Consider the following 21,122-nt stretch of genomic DNA (forward strand, 5'->3'; position numbering starts at 1 on the left):
CGTGAAATTATTATTCAAGTCTACATACAAGTGTAAGAGCGTATACTTAGTACACTTGCATGCGCAAGTACTTATCGTCATTATAGTAAGTACTTTTCGACAGAAGATAACACTCTTCTTTCGAAGAATATACTGAGTCACTGAGAACTTCAAATAGACTGGATTCCCTTTTTTCTAGCCCTCAGTATAAATTCTGAGAATAAGAGGTCGCTACTTGTTTACTTTTGATCCCGGCAACAATTAAATGTAACATAGAGTAATAATAAAATTAAAGTACATTTTACATTCCAAGTCTGAAATATAATTTTTTGGATAAAAAACCACACATTTATTGAAATAAAATATTAAAAATATATTTATATGTACATCTATTTCAAATCTTTTAATAGCAATCCATAGTGTTGATATCTTTTTGTTGATATACTGTTAAAATATCCTCCAAGACAGAATCAAATGAAACTGTATAAGTATTTAACCATCTACATCTTTCTTCAATATAAGCATTAATATCTGAATTAAGTATTGTCGATAAGAATTGTTCTCTCGTAATTTTTGATATTCGTTCTAAAATCTCTTGTTTTCTATTCCCACTATCTTCATCCATTTTCATGACATTTTTATATATTGATGCCAACAAACTTGCATCATTTGAATCAATAATGTCATCGATGACCCGCGATAAATCATTTGAAGAATTACTCTCTTGATAGTTTGTTGAATTAGAAGGTTGATTAACATAAACTGTGTCAAGCGTAGAATTGTTTATTTCAAATATATTTTCATCTACGCCAACTTTATGAACATTATATTTAAGTAGTAGTCCTTTGAGTTCTTGGATAATATTAGCTGCATTTTTAGATACTTCAAAATCACTTTCATCTTCCAATGTAAGAAGAAGTACCTTTATGTTGATAAATATATATATTTATAAATTTTTTAAATTCATAATAAATTAAACTTTTGAAAAGTATAAATCTTATTTTATTACCCCAAGACAATTTTGTTTTGCCATAGTATCCATTGCTTTATTGATCAAATTTTTAATTTCTCTTTCATCAAGTGTAACTATTTTTCGATGCTCCTTAGAAAATGTTACATTTGGAAATTCCCCATCGAGCATTCCTTGATCATTGAGATCAACAGTCATAAGATGACGCCAATATTTAAGTGCATTTATTTTAACTTCCCAATGAAGATCCAATATTGCTGCTTCAACCATGATATCATTAATAGCTTTCAATGTTGCTTTTCTATTCAATAAAAAAATACTTTATTAATAATATATTCTTATAATTTTCAATATATGTATATATTTTAACTTACGGCCATTTTCTGTGGACATATAATTCTTTAATTAATGCAATTGCTTCTTTTCGAACAATGGCTTCACTTTCATTTTTAAATAACTCTGATGTTTTCTCCTGCAAAAGATAAAATTAATAACAATTAAATATGTTTAAAAATATTTATGTCATATAAATATTATCCCATGAAAAATTCGTACAAGTAAATCTAGCCTAGATAACTCTCGATCCCATAAATTATTTATTCGTGTTGTGATAGCAATAAATTTCAATGCTGAAGCTCGAACGTAACTCTCTCCATCTTTCATTGCCATATCAGTTATTAATGGAATGAGTTGATTGGTAAGGAGAAGTTCCTGAAAAGCTGGGTATGCTGTAATAAGATTAAAAGTAGGTAAAGCATGTGATAAAAAAATAACAATCAATTAACAATATTGTACTATACTATTTTCTGAAATGTCTGCAATAACATGAAGAACTTCTAATGCACTATCACGAACTTCCCAGTTTGGATCATGTAATCTTTTATATAACGTCGGTCCAATATTATTCATATGACTCTCACTATTTACTAATAAAGCTAAATTTGGTGGCATGAAGTTTTCTATAGCGAGTTTGCATAATTTTAAAGCTTTAACACAAATCTAAAAATGTTATAATAAAATTAATCAATCTATTTTATTTTAACTCTTATATTTGAGAAATAATTAAAACTTACATTGGGTAACGTTCCACTATGATTTAAAATCCCTTGAGCGAGAAATAAAACACAAATTGTTTCAACACAATCACGCCATTTGAATTGAAATTTTTCCGTCATTATAGCAACTCCATGTAGCAACGTTGATAGTAATACTGGATTTTCTACAATAGGATCACCATCAAGTATAGATTTGGGTAGATCATTTTTTTGATAACTTGCTGGTCTAGAACAGTATTCTTCATGATGATTATTACATCCATGAATTAAAGCTGAAAGTAAAATAGGGCTTTCAGCAGTTGTATCATCTATCATTAATTCCGGCGACAAATTATTGTAGCAATTGTTAGAATTATGATTTTGTAAAGTAGTGGAGTTACTATAACTTTCGGTTGAAACGTAATTTTTTAAAACGTGACACATACTTTGAAAAGCAATTACTGCCGTTTCCTGAAAAACAATAATTTCATCATTATCACTAGTTATATTTATTATTTAAAATTTATTAATAAATATCTATATACATACTCTATCCATAATATCAATTATTTCCAATAACATTTCGACGCAAGATTTAGAAATTAATTCTACTGGTAAATCTTCCCTAAGCATAACATCTCTTACTTCATAAGTAAGTCTTAAAATAGGTAAACAAGTTATATTGAACATTTTATCCATAAAAATTTCAAATAAATCGTGTTTATACCCTTTTCTCAAACATACTAGTAGTGGTGTTATCTGTAAATATGGTAATATTCAAATAGTTATTAGAGTTAATAAACAATATATTTCGATGACTTACCATCAATGCTACCACTTGATGTTCAAATTGATGATCTTTATGAGGTAAACTAAAATGTTTGAGATCTGTTAACTTTTTCCAATAAATTAATGCATATTTATTGGTTCGTGCTACCTCAATTATGTATTTCTTAGATATAAACAATGTTTGCATGTAACAGTAACCCAAGCGAAATTTGTCCCAGTGCTCTTGGTTGACAATAGTTTTACCTTCATTGTTGGTTTCCCAACCACATTTAACATTATATAAAATTAAAAGAATCCACAACTTTTGAATGTTCGATAGAAATTTCGTGCTGATACAAGCTTCTAGAAGAGCTTTTACTCGAGCTTCCAAATCTATCAGCTCTACTAATAATTTAGGAATAGTATTATCTGTACTGAAAAATAGAGTATTCTCTAATATACTTGTTATTATTTCTAAAGTAGTGGAAAGTACTCTAGTTTGATCTAAATAAATGTCCTCTAATGTTGTGTGAATTTGAGGATTAAAAGTATTGTTGATAATTGGTTCACATACTGCTTGTAGTACTTCTGTACAAAATTGAATATTTTGAGAATCATTGATAAGTAATTCTGTAATAAACTTGTGGCTCTCTCGAGTCACATACATTGTATGATTCAAATGTGAGAATTTTACAATATCCTTCCAAACACCTGTAAATAATTATAGAATAATAAATAAAGAGGAGTAAGTATTTTTTTATGATTTCTCGGATTTTTGCGGAGAAAAGCTAATGTAGAATTAGCTTTAGAAATAAAATCATTTTAATTATAGATTTGGCTAAATAAAAAATGAATGTTTTCACAAAGTAAAAACCATATTTAAATAAATCATACCGGATGTTTTTATCCACTTTCTTCCTTCTTCATATCCAACAATATCTAATAACATACTTGTATATGCCATCTTAATAGATGCTGGTAAATTATTTTCTTCGAGATTAAATATTTCCAGTAATTTATCAAATACCCTGTCTTTTTGTAAATAAACAAAATCATCGCTATTTTTTCCTATTGTTCCTGCAAGTTTTAGAGTAAAAACAATCACTGCTTGGCAAGGTTTAAATTCGGTATTCCATGTATCTGAAGCTTTTAATAACCATTCCTTAACAATCCAAGATAGTTCATCATTTTTAGTGTTAGCTGAAAGTTTCATATTCAAAATGTTCATTGAATGTTGATACTTCATTTGTAAAATTAATTATGTTAATAGAATAATATTTATAGAACATGCTAATTACATTGTGAGATTGAATTGGAAATATGTGACAGTAAAAGATCCAAATACGTAGTTGAAGCAACAACATAATTCGGTAAAAGAAATAACTCCAACACTTCGCACAGTTTCTCATTGATCTTTGGAGTTGCCATTGATTTGATGTATAAAAGAAAATGCTAAACTAACATTGAATATATTCAATTAATCGTATGCTCAATACTATGTTCGAACATATGTAGAAAAAAAGCACAAAAAAATAACAATACATCACAACGTGGGCTTTATGATAGATCTGTGTTGGTGATTTAAACTTGTTCACCAGTCGAATTTCACATGTGCAGAAATGAATATTACATGAAATAGACATAAAAATATATGAAAAAAGAAGTTAATTATTATAGAAATTTAATTAAACAGTAATAATAATAAATTTATCAATTAGCATGAGATTTTTTGCCTTGAATAATTGCAAAAAATAAAAATAATAAGAGAAGTATAAATGTACGTCTTTATCATCTGGTGATGATCACGACATCTACAACTGTCACAACCCCACTTCTGGCATAAAATACCACCATAGCATAGAAGTCTGAACTCCAAAAGTTTATCCAATCGCAGAAAAGCGTTTACCTAGAAACAGCTGAGATTTTTTATATAGCGCTACAGTCTACCAAATGGATTTTGTAAGAAGCTGTTTACATTGGGACTGATTATCAGTCTAAAGAAAATTCTAATATAAATATTATACAATACATATCCATCAAAGTACTTAATTAAACAATTTTATATCACTTTTATATTTTCTACTAGGATGAATACTTTTGCATAATGATACTAGTGAAGTGATAACAGTTTTTTTTAATTTTATGACTTTTACTAAATCAAACTTTTCTATCAATATTTAAATAATTATTATTATTGATATATAAAAAATGAGTGGTCCAATAAATATGAATTGGTTGAATTCAGTAGAAGGAGAATCATTGCTGCCTTATTTTTATGATCATAATTTAAAAAAACGAAGACACTATGGTAATGAGATCCAAGATTGGCTCCATAAAGTTCAAAATAACAAAATTTATGTTATCTTTTTTTCGTTATTTCTTTATTTCATTAATTTGACTGTTTTAGGTATTTTAGAGCGACCAGCAGTTCCATCTTTCATTGAAGAAGTAACTTATAAAATTTTTGTTATTGGAAGACCTGGTGTTGGAAAGTCATCTGTTATTGCTCGTTTTTCTGGAACCAATGGAGAAAATTATACGAATTCTGAACTCAATGGGATCAGAAAAACAATGATCTACTGGCCTGTAAAAATTTGGGATAAAGTAGTTTTATTTAAACTCAATTTTTGGGATACTTCGGAAAATAGTATCAAAAAATACAGTCATATCTTACCTGTAAGAAAAATTAATTACATAATTATATTTATATAATTTTTATTGAATTTAATGTCCTTTTAGGCGTGCAAAGACAAAGTGGATGCAATTTGTGCAGTATTTTCATTTGAAGATCATTCTAGTTTTTCTGATATTCCTCATCTGATAAATTCAATGATTAACATGAAAGAAAGGCCTGCAAATATTGTAATTGGTACGAAATATAAACCTTGGTCATCATTACCAGTGTCCGAATCCCAGGTTAAAGAATTTGAAAGAAAATGGAATATGAAAGTCATAAAGATGGATGTAAATAAAACTTCTGCAAGACCAGAAATATTTGATTGTTCGTATCAACTAAATTCCATCTGTAGAATGTTATGGAATAGAGATCAAGATTTTATAACGACACAAATTATTCAAGTATAACTATAAAAACCAATTATTTAACAATTTATCGTTATAAGAAAATATATTTTATATTTTTACAAATTTATCAAACTTTTATATACAATTAAATGCTAGATTAGTTAGTATTTATTATCTTTTGTATTGACGTTAAAAAATAATTGAAACAAAAATTTAATAAACAACATGTTGAATTCTTTATCAGGCTGGAGTTAATTTTGCAAGAGGATCTATTAAACAATAAATTCCTATTGCAGATGAAATAAATCCTAGTACTCCAACCATTCCAGGACTTAATTTAGTGTATCCCAGTGTAGTTAATGGAATAAAAAAATCACAAGTATTTTTTAGAGTATCTAAAAATACATCTTTATGAGATGTCATATCAGTGAATGCTCGATATTTATTTTGATGAAAATTTTTCGATTGTAAACGAGTTTTTAGTAAACTTGATAAATTTTTGTTTTTTATTATCTGTACTATTTCATATATATCTCTTGTTAAATTCATTATTATTGTCAATAGCCAATATTTATTGGCAATTGTGTTCCATTTCTCAAGATTTACTTTAAATAATCCAACTCTTCCGGTCCATATGATGTGATCAGCAAGTAAAAATAATGCGTGAGTTATTTTCGATAGGGTCAATGTCAAACGGATTGTTAAATCGGGGTACTTCATCGTATGAAGGGCGGAATAAAGGCTGTCTAGACATCTTCCAAGTCTTAACACTGAAAAATACAAAGTATTGATAAAATATATATTCATTTAATTTTCATTATTAATATATGATAAAAGTAACTAATTATTAAATTGATAATACGATATTTACATTTTCGAAATGAGCTAAATGTGTACTCCAAACTCTTCAAAATATCATTTGAAGTAGTATGAACAACAGAATCTTGCGTATAGTACCATCCAGCTCGACTTCCATACTGAAATAATCTGAAAAATAAATTTTATAAGACGATATCCGCGATTATGATTCAAAATATACAAGTCATTCAACTTTATTTATTTACTTCTCAATAATCTAACCTTATTATTTTGTCTCTACCGACAGTTTCATTATTTAATCGAATTAAAATATCCATAATAACGTTCACTCATCGACGAATTACGCAAGTAATTCGCATTTCATACATGCTATTACTTTACTGTTTTTTTATTCAATCAAGTATACACTGTTTTTTTCAATAAAACGCTATTTTTTATTTAACATTCGACGCATGCGTACTCGACTGTGTTGTAAACCACGCCACGTAGTGGCGAATTATGAAATCAGTAATTTTGATGGTTATGTGTACGATGAACTTTTTGAAATTACAAAAATATCTTTATAATTACATGTAAAATAACTAAACTAAGATGGATTAAGCGTTTGTAATAAGTGTATTCGATAGTTTTTGTAAATAACAAAATCAATATCAATTATTTGAGAATAATCACATGGTTATCTTCGAATAAAACACACTATTCTTTCAATCAAAATTCTTTATTTACATAGTGTATGTAAACATAATTTTTGTATTTTAATTAATTCATATTCAAAATAATTGATAATTCGAAATAATTATCAAATGTTTTGTTTTAAAATATTCTGGGATTTTAAGTTTTAATGAATTTAAAGGTTATCATTTCAATATCAATACGATATTACATTAAATAATATATTTATTGATACTTGACGCGTTTTATTATTTTTTTAAATTTAACATTAGAATTATCATAATGATAATTTGTAGTCCTGAAAATACTATCAATCGGAATGACTAGTTTAAAAAGCTGAAAACTATTTATAACCATGATATAACTCATTTATACTAAAGTATGACTAAAAGTAATTGAATTACATTGGAATAGAAATTTTTCGGTGTGACAGTGGCATGTTGATTATTGAAATAAAGTAGTGAAATTAATTCAATTTTTTTAACAACAATATTAGTTAACAATGGATCCAATGACTGATAATAATGATAAGAATGTTAAACAAATTTCTCATTATGGTTTCATTGTGCCATTAAACCACAAATATCCAGAAAAATGGAAGCAAACATTACGAGTGCGATGGAGAGAATTTTTTCGAATGATACCGTTAGCATTACGGTGAGTAAATACTGAAATATCTATATGATTGCGCTGAGTTTGCTTTTATGGTCACTTTATAGGTATTGGTATTATTACTGGCAGATAACTCGACAAGGACGCATGGTGTTAATGGATTTTTTGAGTCCTTTAAATGGCCAACAGATTTATGGTAATATTTAAATTTAAATTCTTTAATTATCAAACATGAGGATAATAGTAAATCAAGAAAGAAATGATATCAACTACTTTTAATTGTTTGAAATGCGATTGAGTATCACCTGAAAAGTATCTTCAGGTTACAATCAGCCATCGCTTAAAGGCTTTCAGTCATAATATATTTATTTTTTTCAATTAAATAATTTAAGAAATTTTAACAAACTTTTATGAATCAAAGTAGATGAATTGACTGTAATAAATTGAACATTTTTTTCATATTTCCAACAAAAATACCTATCAACTTTTAAAGGTGCACCAATAGGTGGACTTGGAGCTGGAACAATCGGCCGTGGATTTAAAGGAGAGTTTTGTAGATATTCATTAATTCCGGGGATTTATCAGTATGATACAGTGTTTACTAATCAATTTATTGTTACTATTCGTGATACTAATGGAAAGACTATATATCATCAAGTATTATCGCCAGCACCGTAAGACTTTTATATTGAAACAAAATATATATTCTATTGTTGCTTAATAAAATAATAGAACTGAATATCATTCTGATATGTAAATTGAAATAGAAAAGGCAAATATTTATCGTCATGGAAATGGGGATTTAACGGAAAAAATGCTAAGTATACTGCATTGTATCCACGATCATGGACAGAATATAACATAATTGAAGTTGGCATTAAACTTATTTGTCGACAAATATCTCCAATAATACCAAATAATTACAAAGACAGCTCGTTACCTTGTGCTGCTTTTATTTGGGAAATCATAAATGAAGATAAAGTGGATTTAGATGTTAGTATAACTTTTACATTTCAAAGTGGAACGGGTAGTTCAGCGAGTTCAGGTAAAATAACGAAAGAAAAATGAAGTCAAAATATGTGTGGAATCTTGCTATTATGATATTTATTTTAGATGAAAAATGGACAGAGTATTTTGAATCTAAGAATAAAGTTATGGGGGTGATGATACATCAAGAATTGAAGGGTATGCCTTGCACGTATGGTATAGCGTCAAAAGCTAGTGTAGACGTTGACATTTCACGAATGTTGGTATTCAATCCCTTTGGCGATGGTCGAGACTTGTGGGAGTCTCTTGAACGTTCAGGCAAACTTGGTATTGATCGTCAAGAAAAATCTGCTCCAACAAGTATAGTACATTTAGCATAAAATTTTACTGACATCCTACTATAAATATTAATAAGATTTCATATTTATTATCTTCGGACGCAATAACATTTAATATCTTGATTGTGTTTGATTTATTTTTTATTTTATTAAAGTTAGTAAAGATCTTTTGTGCATAAATGTTTCAACAATAGAGGTTTCAGTTGGTAACGAATACCTCACACAAGTTGGATGGTCAGGATTATTTGATCGATAAGATATGGCCTCTACGAAGCTGACAGTTAGGCATCTTCTATATTTATTGTAAGGTCTTATCTTCGATCAAGTTACACTTGATAAGTTGCCAATTTGTCTTTAAGCTTTTTGGCCATCAATGATAGATTTGAAAACTTGATTAATCATTTTAATCATGAAAGCGTGTTGAATTTGAACAAAATAATTGATTAAATTAGAATATTCTCAAACTTGAATTCGCCTTAATCAGAAACTTCAGTTAGTATTTATAGCAGGATTAAGCATTCTATAAACCAGCTTAGAAACTTATCAAAGGAGTTAATTCATCTTACAGAAAATCATGTCGCTTGTGCTGTTTGTGCATTTGTACGTGTCCAGTCAAACAAGTCGCGTGAGATAGAGTTTAGTTTAGTTTGGGATATGCCAAAAATACGATTTCATAATGGACTAAAAGAATATTTACGGTTAAAAGAATTAATTATTTTTTGATGGACTTAAAAAATATAAAACAATTATTTTATTATTATTATATTTAATATTTTAGATATTATACCAAATATTTTTATAATGATAAGCAATCTGTAGCACCGGATCTCTGTTATTACACTTTAATGCATTACAATGCCTGGGAATCTGATATATACAATTGGCAACGACCTGTATTGGAAGATATTGATTTACCTGACTGGTATAAAAGCGCGTTGTTCAATGAACTATATTATGTAGCAGACGGAGGTACTGTTTGGTTAAGAAAGGATGATAATGACCAATTTTCAAATACCGATCCAAGGTGAATTAAATATAAATAATAAATACTTCTAAAACATTTATTGAAAAATCCTTAATAAATGATTAATTATTATTTTAATTAAATTAGAAATGAATATGGGCGGTTTGCATATTTAGAAGGTCATGAGTATAGAATGTATAATACTTATGATGTTCATTTTTATGCTGCATTTGCTTTGGCACAGCTGTGGCCAAATTTACAAGCGAGTGTACAATACGAAATTAGAGATGCAATCCAATTTGAAGATTCTTCTCTACGATTAATTTTATATGAGGGAATATATTGTGAACGAAAATCCAAAGGTTTCGTGCCTCACGATATTGGAGATCCAGGTTAATTATAAAATTATTTATTTATATATTTTAGCTAATTGCTTTACGATCTTTAATGTCATTTCATTATTTAATTAATAGATGAAGAAGCATTTAAATTAATAAATGCATATCCCATTCATGATGTTGCGCGTTGGAAAGATTTAAATTCCAAGTACATTCTAAGTTGTTACAGAGATTATTGTATTTCTGGTAGGAAAGAATTTCTTCAAGATGTTTGGTCGAATATCCAAGAGGTAGAAATTACATTTATTTGTATATAGTTGATGATCCATCAGTTGGTTTTAATATTATGCTTCACTGAAAATTAAATAGTACTCTTTAACTATGATGTTAACTTTATTTATTAAAATACTATTGAAAGACTTTTTATTTACATCTAGATTTTATCGAACAGTCTTAAATGGGATACTGATAATGATGGTCTCATAGAAAATACTGGATTTCCTGATCAAACTTACGATACTTGGATAATGGAGGGTCCAAGGTAAATTTAATTAATATTGTCTTTATTGGAAATGAAGTGAATTTGTTCAAGTTTTTTTTTTCAGTGCTTATTGCAGTAGTCTATGGTTAGCAGCACTTCGTTGTGCTATTGAAATTAGCAAAATTATTGGAGATATTAAAATTGGAAATAAGTATTCAGAAGTATTGGAGAAGGGAAAGGTTTCGTTTCAAGAAAAGTTGTGGAATGGCAAGCTAATTGATATATTCAACTTTCATAATATGATTATTGTGCTTTTAAACTTACTTATTACTTTCAGGACGTTATTACAACTTTGATAGTAGCAAATCGGATCACAGAAAATGTATTATGAGTGACCAACTTTGCGGCCAATTATTTCTTAAAGCCTGTGGATTCGAGAACGAAGTTTGTAGAAAGATTAAAAATCTATATATACTTGCATATAGAAGCAAGCAATTGAATTGCCAATATATTTTTTTATTTGTATTTTTTGTTTTCAAAACATTTATTTAAAATCGTTTATTTAATAGGTTTTCCCTGAAAATAGAGTTAAATCAGCTTTAAAAACTATTTTCGAAAATAACGTGATGAAATATAAGAATGGAAATCAGGGTGCAGTGAATGGTTTCCTTCCTAATGGCCGAGTAGATACTATGACTGTACAAAGTGAGGAAATGTGGACTGGAGTTAGTTATGGACTAGCAGCACTGATGATACATGAGGTATTTGCGAGGTTAATGCCAATTAATCATCGTGAGATTTTAATAGTCTCAATATTTACATTTGCGTGCAGGGCATGATTGAGGAAGGTTTTCGTACTGCAGAAGGTGTTTATCGTACAGTGTGGGAGAAAATCGGTATGGCCTTTGAAACACCCGAAGCACTTTATGAAAATGATGCCTACAGATCTATTGGCTATATGAGACCCTTAGCTATTTGGGCTATTCATCAAGCCTGGACTTTAAGAAAACAAAAGTTGACCAAATCAAACGATAATATCAATCATTAAATAAATCATTTTATTAAAACGTCAATATAAAAATATATATTACATTTTTATACATATTTGTTTATCTATATTATTGTTCGATAAGTTATCTTCACAATAAAAACACAAATCAAGATAAAAGCAATATAAAATTTATTATTTTCGTTCTACCTTTTTTTATCCTTTCATAATGATTTTTACCATCAAATATCCGTAAGTTTTAATTGCAACGGGGAGCCCATTGTGTTAATAAATTGACTTTTTACTACAAGAGGCCATTCATTTGGCCATTCAATGTAGAAATTTTGCAGCATCTAAAAAGAAAAAAAAATTACTTCTATTGTAAATGCAAAATTTCTAATAAGTATGATTGAATAGATTAAAGCTTAATACCTTGAGCACAAGAATTTCCATCTCAAGTTCTGCAAATCTTCTGCCAATGCAAGTTCGAGGACCAAAGCCAAAAGGCATGTATGCGAAAGGATGTGCTTCTTTATAAGATTTTATCATAGTACTATTTCTCAACCATCTTTCAGGTATATAATTTTTTGGTTCTGGAAAATGATTAGGGTCCATCGAGAGAACGCTGTGACAAGCTACTACATCTGTCTAGAAATAAATAATTAATAAATAAGGTCATTAAATTAAATAAAATTAATTAGAGTTTAATTTAACAATTTATAAAATATCTTACCCCTTTTGGAATTTTATATCCTGATAAAACAATATCCGTTTGCATTGTTCGAAGATTACCAATAGCTATTGGTGTTATTCGTAATGATTCTTTAATACAAGCCTTGAGGTATGGTATATTATTAAGAACATCGAATGTTATTGGAGATGTTTTGGAAGGTAATAAGCTAACAATTTCTTCTCGTAGTTTTTCTTGTACTCTTGGGTGTCTAGCTATGTGATATAATAACATACCAGCAGCATTTCCTGTCTAGAACAATAATTGATTAGTTTATTATAGTGAATTTCACAATTACTATATTTATTAAATATATTTAAACATTTATACAGTATCGATTCCAGCTGTTAGCATGTCAAGAGCCATTACATGTGCGGTTTGTTCATCAATACTTAATAGACTCTCTAGCACGCTACGGTCTGCAGTTTTATCCTTTGGGTTTTTAGCAAATTTTATCTTTGCATTATCTATATGTTTACCAGCAATGCTAAGACAAATAAATGACATAAAATAATTTTTTAGTTAACAAATCGACTAATAATGTCATGAATAATAAATGATATTTATTCACAGATAGATAGCTTTTATTTAGGAAATAGTTTATCTCCCTTTTTGAGAGGGAAAGTAGGCCGATGAATTGGCCATATTTCTTGTCATACTTGTGCAAAAAGTTCTACTCATCTCCAACGGAGAAGTAAACTTTCTGCAAAAGCACAGGAAAAATTATTTCCTATCTTTTTTATTTGTTTCTTGATAAAAAAGTCATCGACAATTAATTTTATTTCATTATGAATGGACTGTCAATTGGAATAATTGATGTGAATAATTTACATAATATATATATAAACCTGTTTATTCGATCTAAAGTGCGAAACAATTTTTTAAGCTTGGATGTATTATAAATTTTCCACATTGAAGGCAAAACTTCAAGTTGATAAAATAATTCAAACATTTCGTGTACGGCATCAATCATTTGCTGTGGCTCTGAGTCAGGTGGTAAATCTGAGTCGAGGCATCCAAGCCGATGGTCCATTGCAATCATACATATTGCTAATAAAAAACGAAAAATATTGATAAAAGTTACTCTTGGAGTGTTATAGAAAAATAATAATCATATGGATAATACATTTTTTAATAACTGATATAAACTTGAATCAGTGAATTCTAAATGCAAACAGTGCAGAAATCAATTCCATGGTTTCTAATGAATTATGCTTTGTAGATTCCAATATCATGACTTGACTATAATTTCAACAGTCGCTAAGCTAGCTTATAATCTTTAGACGGCTACCTTAATAGCGAACAGGTTGTATTGTATTGTCAATGGCAATTAGGTTTCTAGAGTATCGTCTGGATATAATTGTTTTTAAAATTAATATCGAAAATTCAATTTGAAATTATCATTCCAGACATTCCATAAATGTTATTGCATCAAGGATATGATTATGCATGTATTTTGATTGTCAGAAAAACTGGTTTTGTTGTGAATACAAATTATATAGGAGAACAGGACTGTGTAATGATAATAATTAATGACAATTTTGATACAATCAAAGTGATGAATAAGAATAGAATCATTGACTATTCTTACATATACTTACACTCAAGAGCCCACTTATTCATTTCATTGTTGAACGTAGGTGGTAATTTTAAAGTTTCTTTATCGCGAAGTTTTCGTATTCTTGTGATAAAGTCGTTGGTAACTTCATCAACTTGTGTCACGTGGGGTTTGATACATCTTGGTTGCATCATGTGCTGATTCACATTTTTTCTAAAGTCATGCCACGCTTTACCTTGGCTAAAAATAGAGAAATAAACAAATATAATTATCAGTCATGTATCACTATAATAGAGATGAAAAATAAACAATATCATACCTTGCTATGAGTCCTAGTTGATTTTTATAAATAGTATCAGAATTTATTTCTCGATATTTTTTCATTGTTTCAATAGCAATTCTCAGTGGCCAAGGTCCCTCTGAGCGATACATTTTTTCACATTTGACTGGATCATAAATGAAAATAGATGGTCTTCTGCCCATAATTCCATCTAGTTTAACAATATCTCCATACTCATCATTGAGGGATTTCATTTGATCCATAAGAGGCATATTTCCATATTTACCTAATTTTATTGTATAGAATTTAAATTTATCCACTAACGAGTACACTGATAATAAAAAAAGTACACATTCGTACCAATAACTGGAAAAAATCTTAAAATATTGCCAATTATAGGAAAAGATTTAGGTCCTGGAATTTCTTCAAATGGTTTAGCATCATCCCATTGCAGTTCCTCATTTTGAGTTTTATCATTGGCAGAAGTTGGATAAGTCACGGTATTTACAAACCTTTTAATGGTACTAGAATGTTTTGATAAATTGTTAAATCGCTGAATCAATATTTGAGATGCCATTTCTGATTAAGTTTATAATCCTTCAATGTGTAGTTATATTGTACTACGTATAATCAAATGTATTCATTTAATCTTTATTATACAATGCAATATCACCAATTGCATTTATTCCATTAACTAATGAATCACTCTTTAAAACTTCTGATATTGAAATTGGAAACCACTCAAATCTTTTATTAAATCTACATAATCCATGCCAATCTAATTAAGAAGACATTTTTTATCCATTTATGCCAATAATCACACATTCACTGTTCAATTTATTATTTTGTTAAAATAATAATAATAATTTTCCTTATTATTAACAATGATTTGATGTTTAAAAGTCACTTTAACAAATAAAAAAATTCACTTGAACTTTACTTTGTTTTTTACTCTCTATCATTTGTTGGTGATTATTTATTTTCAATCGATATCGAAATGTACAATGTATTTTATTATTCTGAATACAAAACGAACTACTACAATACACGTTTATCTGGCTCGATTGCCTGTGAGATACTATCCAAATAAGAGAAAAGCAAAGATTTGCGTAAACGATAAATTATCAAAGCTTAAAGTAGTGTATTGCACATTGCGTGAAGGCACACTGTCTGCTACACAGCAATCTTCTGGTACACGTCATAAAATTATTCCAATACAAGTAATGTAACATACAATATGAACATACGTGGCAGGATATTGTTGATTAAATACTGTAACTGAATGACGACGTTGCTTTATCTCTGTTATTGTTTGAATTAATATAAAATATAATATAATAATTTCATCAATTCATTTCTACTTTAAAATAATAATAATAATTATCATTATTATTGAATACTAATGACATTTATTGTTTATAAATTATTAAAAATATTTTTATGATTTAGAATAGACAATTAGAATCATTTTGTGATATATCGTATAATTATTTTACTTTAAATTTTTCCCATATTAATTATTTTGTTATATTTTTATTTGTTGTTTAATTACCCCACCACTTGTAGTTTTATTTTAATATTTTTTTTATTTACTCTGCTAAATGACTTGTGTGACTCTGTAATTAGCTCATACTGTTGGGTCTTTAATAATAATAATAAAAAATAAATAATATTAATTACAGTTAGAAATTCTACATGATTCTTGATTACTTCTATTCCAACCTACTTTGAAATAAAGTTCAAGGTTTTATAGAAATAATAAGCATGAAAACAATGAAGACTCGTATAGAGATTTTTCAATCAAATATGAATTAAAATAAAAATGTTTTTCAATGAAGTAACTGAATCCACATCAATCTTATTTTAACTATCTTTCGTATTTTCTATTGTTCGTTCAATCACATTTTCATTCCAAGTCCTTGGATAAACAATTCACTCAAATAAGTACGTAAATATTCTCATTTAGAACAAAATAATGAATCAAATTTACTTTTCAATACTTTTTTATGATTAATTATCAGCAGAAATCATCAAAAGAGATATTTTCAGAATGTTTTGTCATTATAATTAAGTTTCATTATCATCAATATTGATAGCTGATAAGAACCATTTTTTTTATTCGTAGTTGATATGTTAATTATCAGAAATGTTAAATTTAAATCCTCATTAAAATTATTTCCCATCTATTGCTGTTATAGTTGTATAATTGCATCTCTCATTAGTTTATCTGCTTGTGAAAAAATTTATTTGGTTTCTCTTCTACTTCATTTAGTAACTGCATTCTTTCACTACATTGAATTTTTTGAACATCTCTACACCATCAGAGTGGTCAAATGCTCCATTATTATTGAATGAGTAATTTGAGTGAAATTATAAGGATCATAGAAAGTATTTTATCATTGATAAATGAACTTATGGTCATAAAAAATACAGTAGAACTTTAAATTCACTGAAACACATGAATATAAAAATTTATTAATGTTAATAATTTACAGTTTAAATAAAGAATAAATCAAAAGTATTATATGATTGAATTTTAAATACATTAAATATTTTTTTTGTTTTTTATTTTATAAATGGAAAATAAATTTTCATCATAAATCATACATACCTTTATGTATTGCTAAATAGCAATGGAATATTTTTGCAAATAAAATTAACCTGACATAATTATCAATCTATGACAATTATTTAGTAGAATGTTTATTAACCTTAAAATAATTCAACCTTTCAATTATAAATTTTATCAGATATGAGGTATTTAAATATGTAGATATATGTAAATGCAAATGAAAAATGATTACACTAAAATTTATTTCCTTCTGAGTTTTAATTAAACAGCAACTTTTTAGTGAAATGATATTTTTACTCAAAGTACTAATCCACATCTGTTTTGAAATTACAGGGCAATATTTTTTTTATTGCTTTTATTATTAAGTTGAATAATTTGTGAATGTGAGGAAATAGAATCAACTTTTTTTATTTGTTTTTTTTTGTTCCTCGTAGTTTCCTGAATGCCAAATTACATTCTTTTGTATTCATGAACATAGTTTTTAGAGTCAGAATTTAACAATCTATTCAACAGACAAGTCGGAAAAAGTTTTAATCGCTCGTTTCCGACGAATAAAGTCGATAAATTGAAAAGCAAACTTTCAAGTTTGCAACGATCGAATTCGTTTACCGAAAACTTGAGATGAAAGATCCGCTGTCAACATAGTTGCTATTTTTGGATCTTCATGACATTAATTGATCCCTAATTGAAACTTGCGCAACAGTTAAACTTTTTCGAATTCATATATAAACAATATAAATGTAACAACGGTTGTGACTCCAATAAATACATCATCACCGTGTTTATAACATGTGGATATGATTTTTTTGTTTATGTGTACTTGAGTGTTTAATTAAAATTAAAAAAGACCATCGGTCGATAACATTTGACCTGGTACGTAAAGACTCGTTAGAATTTCGACATCACTATCAATTCATAATCTGTGCCAGGCCGAAAACGCGAGGCTATTCGCGAGACACGAGGTCACGCTAGCGAAATACGATCCACAAGAGGATGTGAGTTAGCGTGGATATGAAGGGTAAATGCAATCTTGACCTACGTATCTATGCTAATGAGAATATTAGGTGAATCAACTTTACGTGGGCGTATGCTAATATTCTTAACAACAGTCCATACATATTTATCGTCCACACCTGGAAAAAGTGCTTCTGTAAGTGTAATATTTATTTTTTAAAGATACCTAATTAAATAAATAACCTCTCACCATTTCTTATCTAGACCCGGCTGAATGGTACAACATTATTTATTATTCAATTACATTAATTAAAATTCTAACACTACCATCTCCTCTGCTACTAAAAGCCCTTAATATATTAATTGTTAACAAATGGAAGCTCGTAAAGCAAATTTGTGAGATTCAAATAGCGAACTACACTTCAAACAGTTGTATTTACCATTTAGGAATGGTTGTGTACGATGGAGATTCAGACGAATGTTTGATCCGGTCATCTCAACTTTATTCACCATATGTACAGAGTTTTAGAGAATAATCAGAAAGAGATAAACAGAGATAGAGATGTTTGATTGTTATAGTTTACCAACCACAAAGGCATTCCTACAAGGTATTGTGAGATTTCCTTTAGCATTCATCAAAATGTGCCACGTGTTTATCAAAAAGAATGCACAGTCAGTTGGCTACAATTCTCTAATATAATGGTTATTAAATAATATTATGTTGTATAGAGACATGACTGTAAGGGAGTTTGTTCTGAATGACTAGCGAGAAACCTTGAGATGAAATTATAAAATCAAGGATGAGATCGATAGGGCAAAGAAATAATATTTACGTAGACAATCTATATTCTCATGTGAAGTATTACGCACCACTTTGGCCTTGCTCTCGATGTTACAGTTGAGGGTTACGAAACCTGGGCTAATGCTAACGTCGCGGTCATCACTCATCGTCTCTCATCTGCGGAAGATGAATAACGCTTCAAGTACGCAGGCTCGGAAGGATGACCAGACAACGAAACATTCACTTTTGCGCTATATGCAAAGACTACCACGAATATCCGAAAGAACTCGGTACAATATAAAAGCAGAGTTTCCCCTCGCTAAATCAAATCAACTTGTACCCTCCTAGAAGAAACATGAAGGTAAAACGATTTTATCTTTATACACCATCTTCATTTAAATACATTTATAAAACTTGTTTTTAAAATGTTTAAATCACTTTAAATAATCAGTTTGTATTTACTGCTTTTCAGATTGTCATTATTTTTTCGGTCTTCTCAGTGAGTTTAGCAAGTTTAGAACCAGTAGGTTATACTCCACCTGGTTCTGACAGCCAATCTGATCGTTACCTACCACCCAGTCAGAATAGTTTATCTCCAACGCTAACACCAGAATCCTATTATCTTCCAGCAAGTTACCAGAGCTCATCCCAAAATGTAATACCAAATTCTCTCTACTTACCGAGCAACCACCGTCCATCTACTCCGCACAGTTCTGTTGTGGCTATGCCGCCCATGCAATACTTACCGAGTCAGCAAGTACCACCCTCTTTACGTCCTCTACCACGTATGCTTCATCATCATCATCGTACTAGAGTAGGACAAAATTCATCACCCGATCATACTTCATCTCCAAGTCCTCTACCAGTCAATACACTTCATCATAGTCCTGACAGAAATGCTATTTCGTCGCAATATTTGCCACCCAGTCAACGACCCGACACATTTACTCAGGCTATTCCAAGCTCAAGCTATCTTCCGTCTAAGCAGAATCAATATCCTAGAGAAATCGATCAACCTTCTACCCCGGTTGTATCACCCTCAAATACCTATTTGACGCCTAACAAGTTCTCGAGCTCATTGTCTGGATTTTCATCCTTGTCACAGAATCGTTACACTGGCCACTCTAACCATCCAAGCTTGAATCAGCCAGCTGGACACTATTATCCTTCTAGCGGTTATCCTGAAAGCTTTACTGGATACAACAGTGAACAAGTAAGTGATAGGTTTTATTAACATTATCCCCTACGGACAAAGGGAGCTTCTTTGGACCTTGGTCTTTTACTTTAAGAATGAATCAATTTATGACCTTTTTTTTTCTAATAAAGTTGATAAATAAATAAATAATTATTATTTTTTAGTCAAACATTGCCAAATACGATTTTGAGTATCGTATCAATGATGATTTGGGAAACGATTACAGCCACAAAGAAAGTAGAAGCGGTGATAATACTGAAGGAATATATACAGTGCTATTACCTGATGGTCGCAAGCAAATAGTTCGTTATGTAGCTAATCGTAATGGCTATAAACCCACAATTACTTATGAAGGATCACTTTCTGGACAACTTGGATACCAGTATTAGTAGTTTTAAATTCATGCCATATTTAATTGACAGTAATAATAAATTAATAATAGGTGATAACATTGGCATTTATTAGAGATAATTTTTTTAAAAATAAGTAATATTAATTTTGTACCGCAATACTAATAAACATATATTTATATTTATGAAATAGAAGACTTTTTTTTGCATTTTGTCTTTCACTCAGTGAGTCACAGTGGTAATAATTAATAAACTTGGCAGTAGAGAAATACTATTGTATTCAACTGAACTTATGATCATAAATCATAATATTACGTATTACCGTAAGAGGAAGACACTGAGTGAAATTAGTTCACCAGTATTAAAATTTGTAACTGCGGGGACAGACAACGAACAAGGATTGAAGATAGATACGTTATTTAATGTAGGCTGAGCTTTCTCCTCTCTCTCTCTCTCTCTCTTTACTTACCCCTTTCAATATCCTAAGACCTATTATTCCATTTAGCTTAGCAGATCATTCAAGATCATGACAAAAAGTCAAGTCAAGTTTTGCAACTTACAAATTTGTGCATAAAATTCATATTATGTAAAATTGAGTTTATCCAAGTTTGTAGCAAGAGTACATTGTATTCACATAATACAAATCATTTTCAGATACTTGTAAATAATGCATTTACATTTCACGGATGATGAAATAAAATACCTGACTTTGTATATTTAGATAATAG

The 21,122-nt window shown here is 29.1% G+C and overlaps 6 protein-coding genes across 13 annotated transcripts; 3 read left to right on the forward strand and 3 right to left on the reverse strand.

Annotated features, from left to right (window-relative positions):
• Positions 1–210: 210 nt before the first annotated feature.
• LOC118064710 (uncharacterized) lies at positions 211–4,551 on the reverse strand. 2 transcript variants are annotated; one of them, XM_035079507.1, is made up of 12 exons: positions 4,294–4,551; positions 4,050–4,208; positions 3,646–3,951; positions 2,807–3,462; positions 2,533–2,742; positions 2,023–2,454; positions 1,750–1,948; positions 1,505–1,677; positions 1,324–1,421; positions 989–1,250; positions 367–901; positions 211–293 (listed from the first exon to the last, which is right to left on the reverse strand). In XM_035079507.1, exons 2-11 carry the CDS (start codon positions 4,177–4,179, stop codon positions 383–385), a joined length of 2,985 nt encoding a protein of 994 aa, XP_034935398.1. In that variant the 5' UTR covers positions 4,180–4,208; positions 4,294–4,551; the 3' UTR covers positions 211–293; positions 367–382. The 2 variants fall into 2 exon arrangements, with proteins under 2 accessions (XP_034935398.1, XP_034935397.1); XM_035079506.1 differs by having other exon boundaries at positions 255–901.
• Positions 4,552–4,627: 76 nt separating this feature from the next.
• LOC118064715 (ciliogenesis and planar polarity effector 2-like) lies at positions 4,628–5,921 on the forward strand. The gene is made up of 3 exons (XM_035079522.1): positions 4,628–5,059; positions 5,159–5,427; positions 5,491–5,921. Exons 1-3 carry the CDS (start codon positions 4,960–4,962, stop codon positions 5,833–5,835), a joined length of 714 nt encoding a protein of 237 aa, XP_034935413.1. The 5' UTR covers positions 4,628–4,959; the 3' UTR covers positions 5,836–5,921.
• Positions 5,876–7,079, reverse strand: Pex11 (peroxin 11). The gene is made up of 3 exons (XM_035079523.1): positions 6,856–7,079; positions 6,647–6,762; positions 5,876–6,545 (listed from the first exon to the last, which is right to left on the reverse strand). Exons 1-3 carry the CDS (start codon positions 6,909–6,911, stop codon positions 6,016–6,018), a joined length of 702 nt encoding a protein of 233 aa, XP_034935414.1. The 5' UTR covers positions 6,912–7,079; the 3' UTR covers positions 5,876–6,015.
• A 24-nt stretch (positions 7,080–7,103) lies between these two features.
• Positions 7,104–12,150, forward strand: LOC118064711 (non-lysosomal glucosylceramidase). 5 transcript variants are annotated; one of them, XM_035079510.1, is made up of 15 exons: positions 7,104–7,325; positions 7,563–7,923; positions 7,986–8,074; positions 8,372–8,552; positions 8,646–8,923; positions 8,992–9,225; positions 9,772–9,901; positions 9,982–10,227; positions 10,315–10,559; positions 10,641–10,795; positions 10,943–11,046; positions 11,111–11,253; positions 11,324–11,430; positions 11,556–11,747; positions 11,819–12,150. In XM_035079510.1, the coding sequence occupies exons 2-15, from the start codon at positions 7,769–7,771 to the stop codon at positions 12,032–12,034; spliced, it is 2,475 nt and encodes an 824-aa protein (XP_034935401.1). In that variant the 5' UTR covers positions 7,104–7,325; positions 7,563–7,768; the 3' UTR covers positions 12,035–12,150. The 5 variants fall into 5 exon arrangements, with proteins under 5 accessions (XP_034935401.1, XP_034935399.1, XP_034935403.1 ...); XM_035079508.1 differs by having other exon boundaries at positions 7,763–7,923; XM_035079512.1 differs by having other exon boundaries at positions 7,141–7,200; positions 7,763–7,923.
• Positions 12,024–15,918, reverse strand: LOC118064713 (cytochrome P450 CYP12A2-like). The gene is made up of 8 exons (XM_035079517.1): positions 14,903–15,918; positions 14,582–14,828; positions 14,306–14,502; positions 13,553–13,754; positions 13,035–13,191; positions 12,708–12,956; positions 12,407–12,622; positions 12,024–12,327 (listed from the first exon to the last, which is right to left on the reverse strand). The coding sequence occupies exons 1-8, from the start codon at positions 15,117–15,119 to the stop codon at positions 12,217–12,219; spliced, it is 1,596 nt and encodes a 531-aa protein (XP_034935408.1). The 5' UTR covers positions 15,120–15,918; the 3' UTR covers positions 12,024–12,216.
• A 1,714-nt stretch (positions 15,919–17,632) lies between these two features.
• Positions 17,633–20,546, forward strand: LOC118064714 (proline-rich extensin-like protein EPR1). Of its 3 annotated transcripts, XM_035079520.1 has the most exons (5): positions 17,633–18,264; positions 18,333–18,345; positions 18,967–19,210; positions 19,322–20,062; positions 20,209–20,546. In XM_035079520.1, exons 3-5 carry the CDS (start codon positions 19,205–19,207, stop codon positions 20,431–20,433), a joined length of 972 nt encoding a protein of 323 aa, XP_034935411.1. In that variant the 5' UTR covers positions 17,633–18,264; positions 18,333–18,345; positions 18,967–19,204; the 3' UTR covers positions 20,434–20,546. The 3 variants fall into 3 exon arrangements, with proteins under 3 accessions (XP_034935411.1, XP_034935409.1, XP_034935412.1); XM_035079518.1 differs by lacking the exon at positions 18,333–18,345; XM_035079521.1 differs by lacking the exons at positions 17,633–18,264; positions 18,333–18,345 and adding an exon at positions 18,415–18,676.
• Positions 20,547–21,122: the final 576 nt, after the last annotated feature.

The sequence above is a fragment of the Chelonus insularis genome, unplaced genomic scaffold (genome assembly GCF_013357705.1).
Source record: "Chelonus insularis isolate UGA/USDA-ARS -01 unplaced genomic scaffold, ASM1335770v1 contig_24_pilon, whole genome shotgun sequence".
In the NCBI taxonomy this organism is placed as follows: domain Eukaryota; kingdom Metazoa; phylum Arthropoda; class Insecta; order Hymenoptera; family Braconidae; genus Chelonus; species Chelonus insularis.

What these genes read in the sequence shown, in the direction of transcription:
- LOC118064711 (XM_035079510.1), top strand. Translation starts at nt 7,769, where the DNA reads ATGGATCCAATGACTGATAATAATGATAAGAATGTTAAACAAATTTCT. An exon ending in AAATGGCCAACAGATTTATG is followed by an intron (nt 8,075 to 8,371) that starts GTAATATTTAAA and finishes CAACTTTTAAAG; the next exon opens with GTGCACCAATAGGTGGACTT. An exon ending in GGGTAGTTCAGCGAGTTCAG is followed by an intron (nt 8,924 to 8,991) that starts GTAAAATAACGA and finishes TATTTATTTTAG; the next exon opens with ATGAAAAATGGACAGAGTAT.
- LOC118064714 (XM_035079520.1), top strand. An exon ending in CTGGATACAACAGTGAACAA is followed by an intron (nt 20,063 to 20,208) that starts GTAAGTGATAGG and finishes ATTATTTTTTAG; the next exon opens with TCAAACATTGCCAAATACGA.
- LOC118064710 (XM_035079507.1), bottom strand. Translation starts at nt 4,179, where the DNA reads ATGGCAACTCCAAAGATCAATGAGAAACTGTGCGAAGTGTTGGAGTTA. An exon ending in ATAGTGGAACGTTACCCAAT is followed by an intron (nt 1,949 to 2,022) that starts GTAAGTTTTAAT and finishes TAACATTTTTAG; the next exon opens with ATTTGTGTTAAAGCTTTAAA. An exon ending in TATGTCCACAGAAAATGGCC is followed by an intron (nt 1,251 to 1,323) that starts GTAAGTTAAAAT and finishes TTTATTGAATAG; the next exon opens with AAAAGCAACATTGAAAGCTA.
- LOC118064715 (XM_035079522.1), top strand. Translation starts at nt 4,960, where the DNA reads ATGAGTGGTCCAATAAATATGAATTGGTTGAATTCAGTAGAAGGAGAA. An exon ending in AAAAAAACGAAGACACTATG is followed by an intron (nt 5,060 to 5,158) that starts GTAATGAGATCC and finishes TGACTGTTTTAG; the next exon opens with GTATTTTAGAGCGACCAGCA. An exon ending in AATACAGTCATATCTTACCT is followed by an intron (nt 5,428 to 5,490) that starts GTAAGAAAAATT and finishes ATGTCCTTTTAG; the next exon opens with GCGTGCAAAGACAAAGTGGA.
- LOC118064713 (XM_035079517.1), bottom strand. Translation starts at nt 15,119, where the DNA reads ATGGCATCTCAAATATTGATTCAGCGATTTAACAATTTATCAAAACAT. An exon ending in AAGATTTTTTCCAGTTATTG is followed by an intron (nt 14,829 to 14,902) that starts GTACGAATGTGT and finishes CAATAAAATTAG; the next exon opens with GTAAATATGGAAATATGCCT. An exon ending in TGGAAATTCTTGTGCTCAAG is followed by an intron (nt 12,328 to 12,406) that starts GTATTAAGCTTT and finishes TTTTCTTTTTAG; the next exon opens with ATGCTGCAAAATTTCTACAT.
- Pex11 (XM_035079523.1), bottom strand. Translation starts at nt 6,911, where the DNA reads ATGGATATTTTAATTCGATTAAATAATGAAACTGTCGGTAGAGACAAA. An exon ending in GGTAGAGACAAAATAATAAG is followed by an intron (nt 6,763 to 6,855) that starts GTTAGATTATTG and finishes TTTATTTTTCAG; the next exon opens with ATTATTTCAGTATGGAAGTC. An exon ending in ATTTAGCTCATTTCGAAAAT is followed by an intron (nt 6,546 to 6,646) that starts GTAAATATCGTA and finishes TGTATTTTTCAG; the next exon opens with TGTTAAGACTTGGAAGATGT.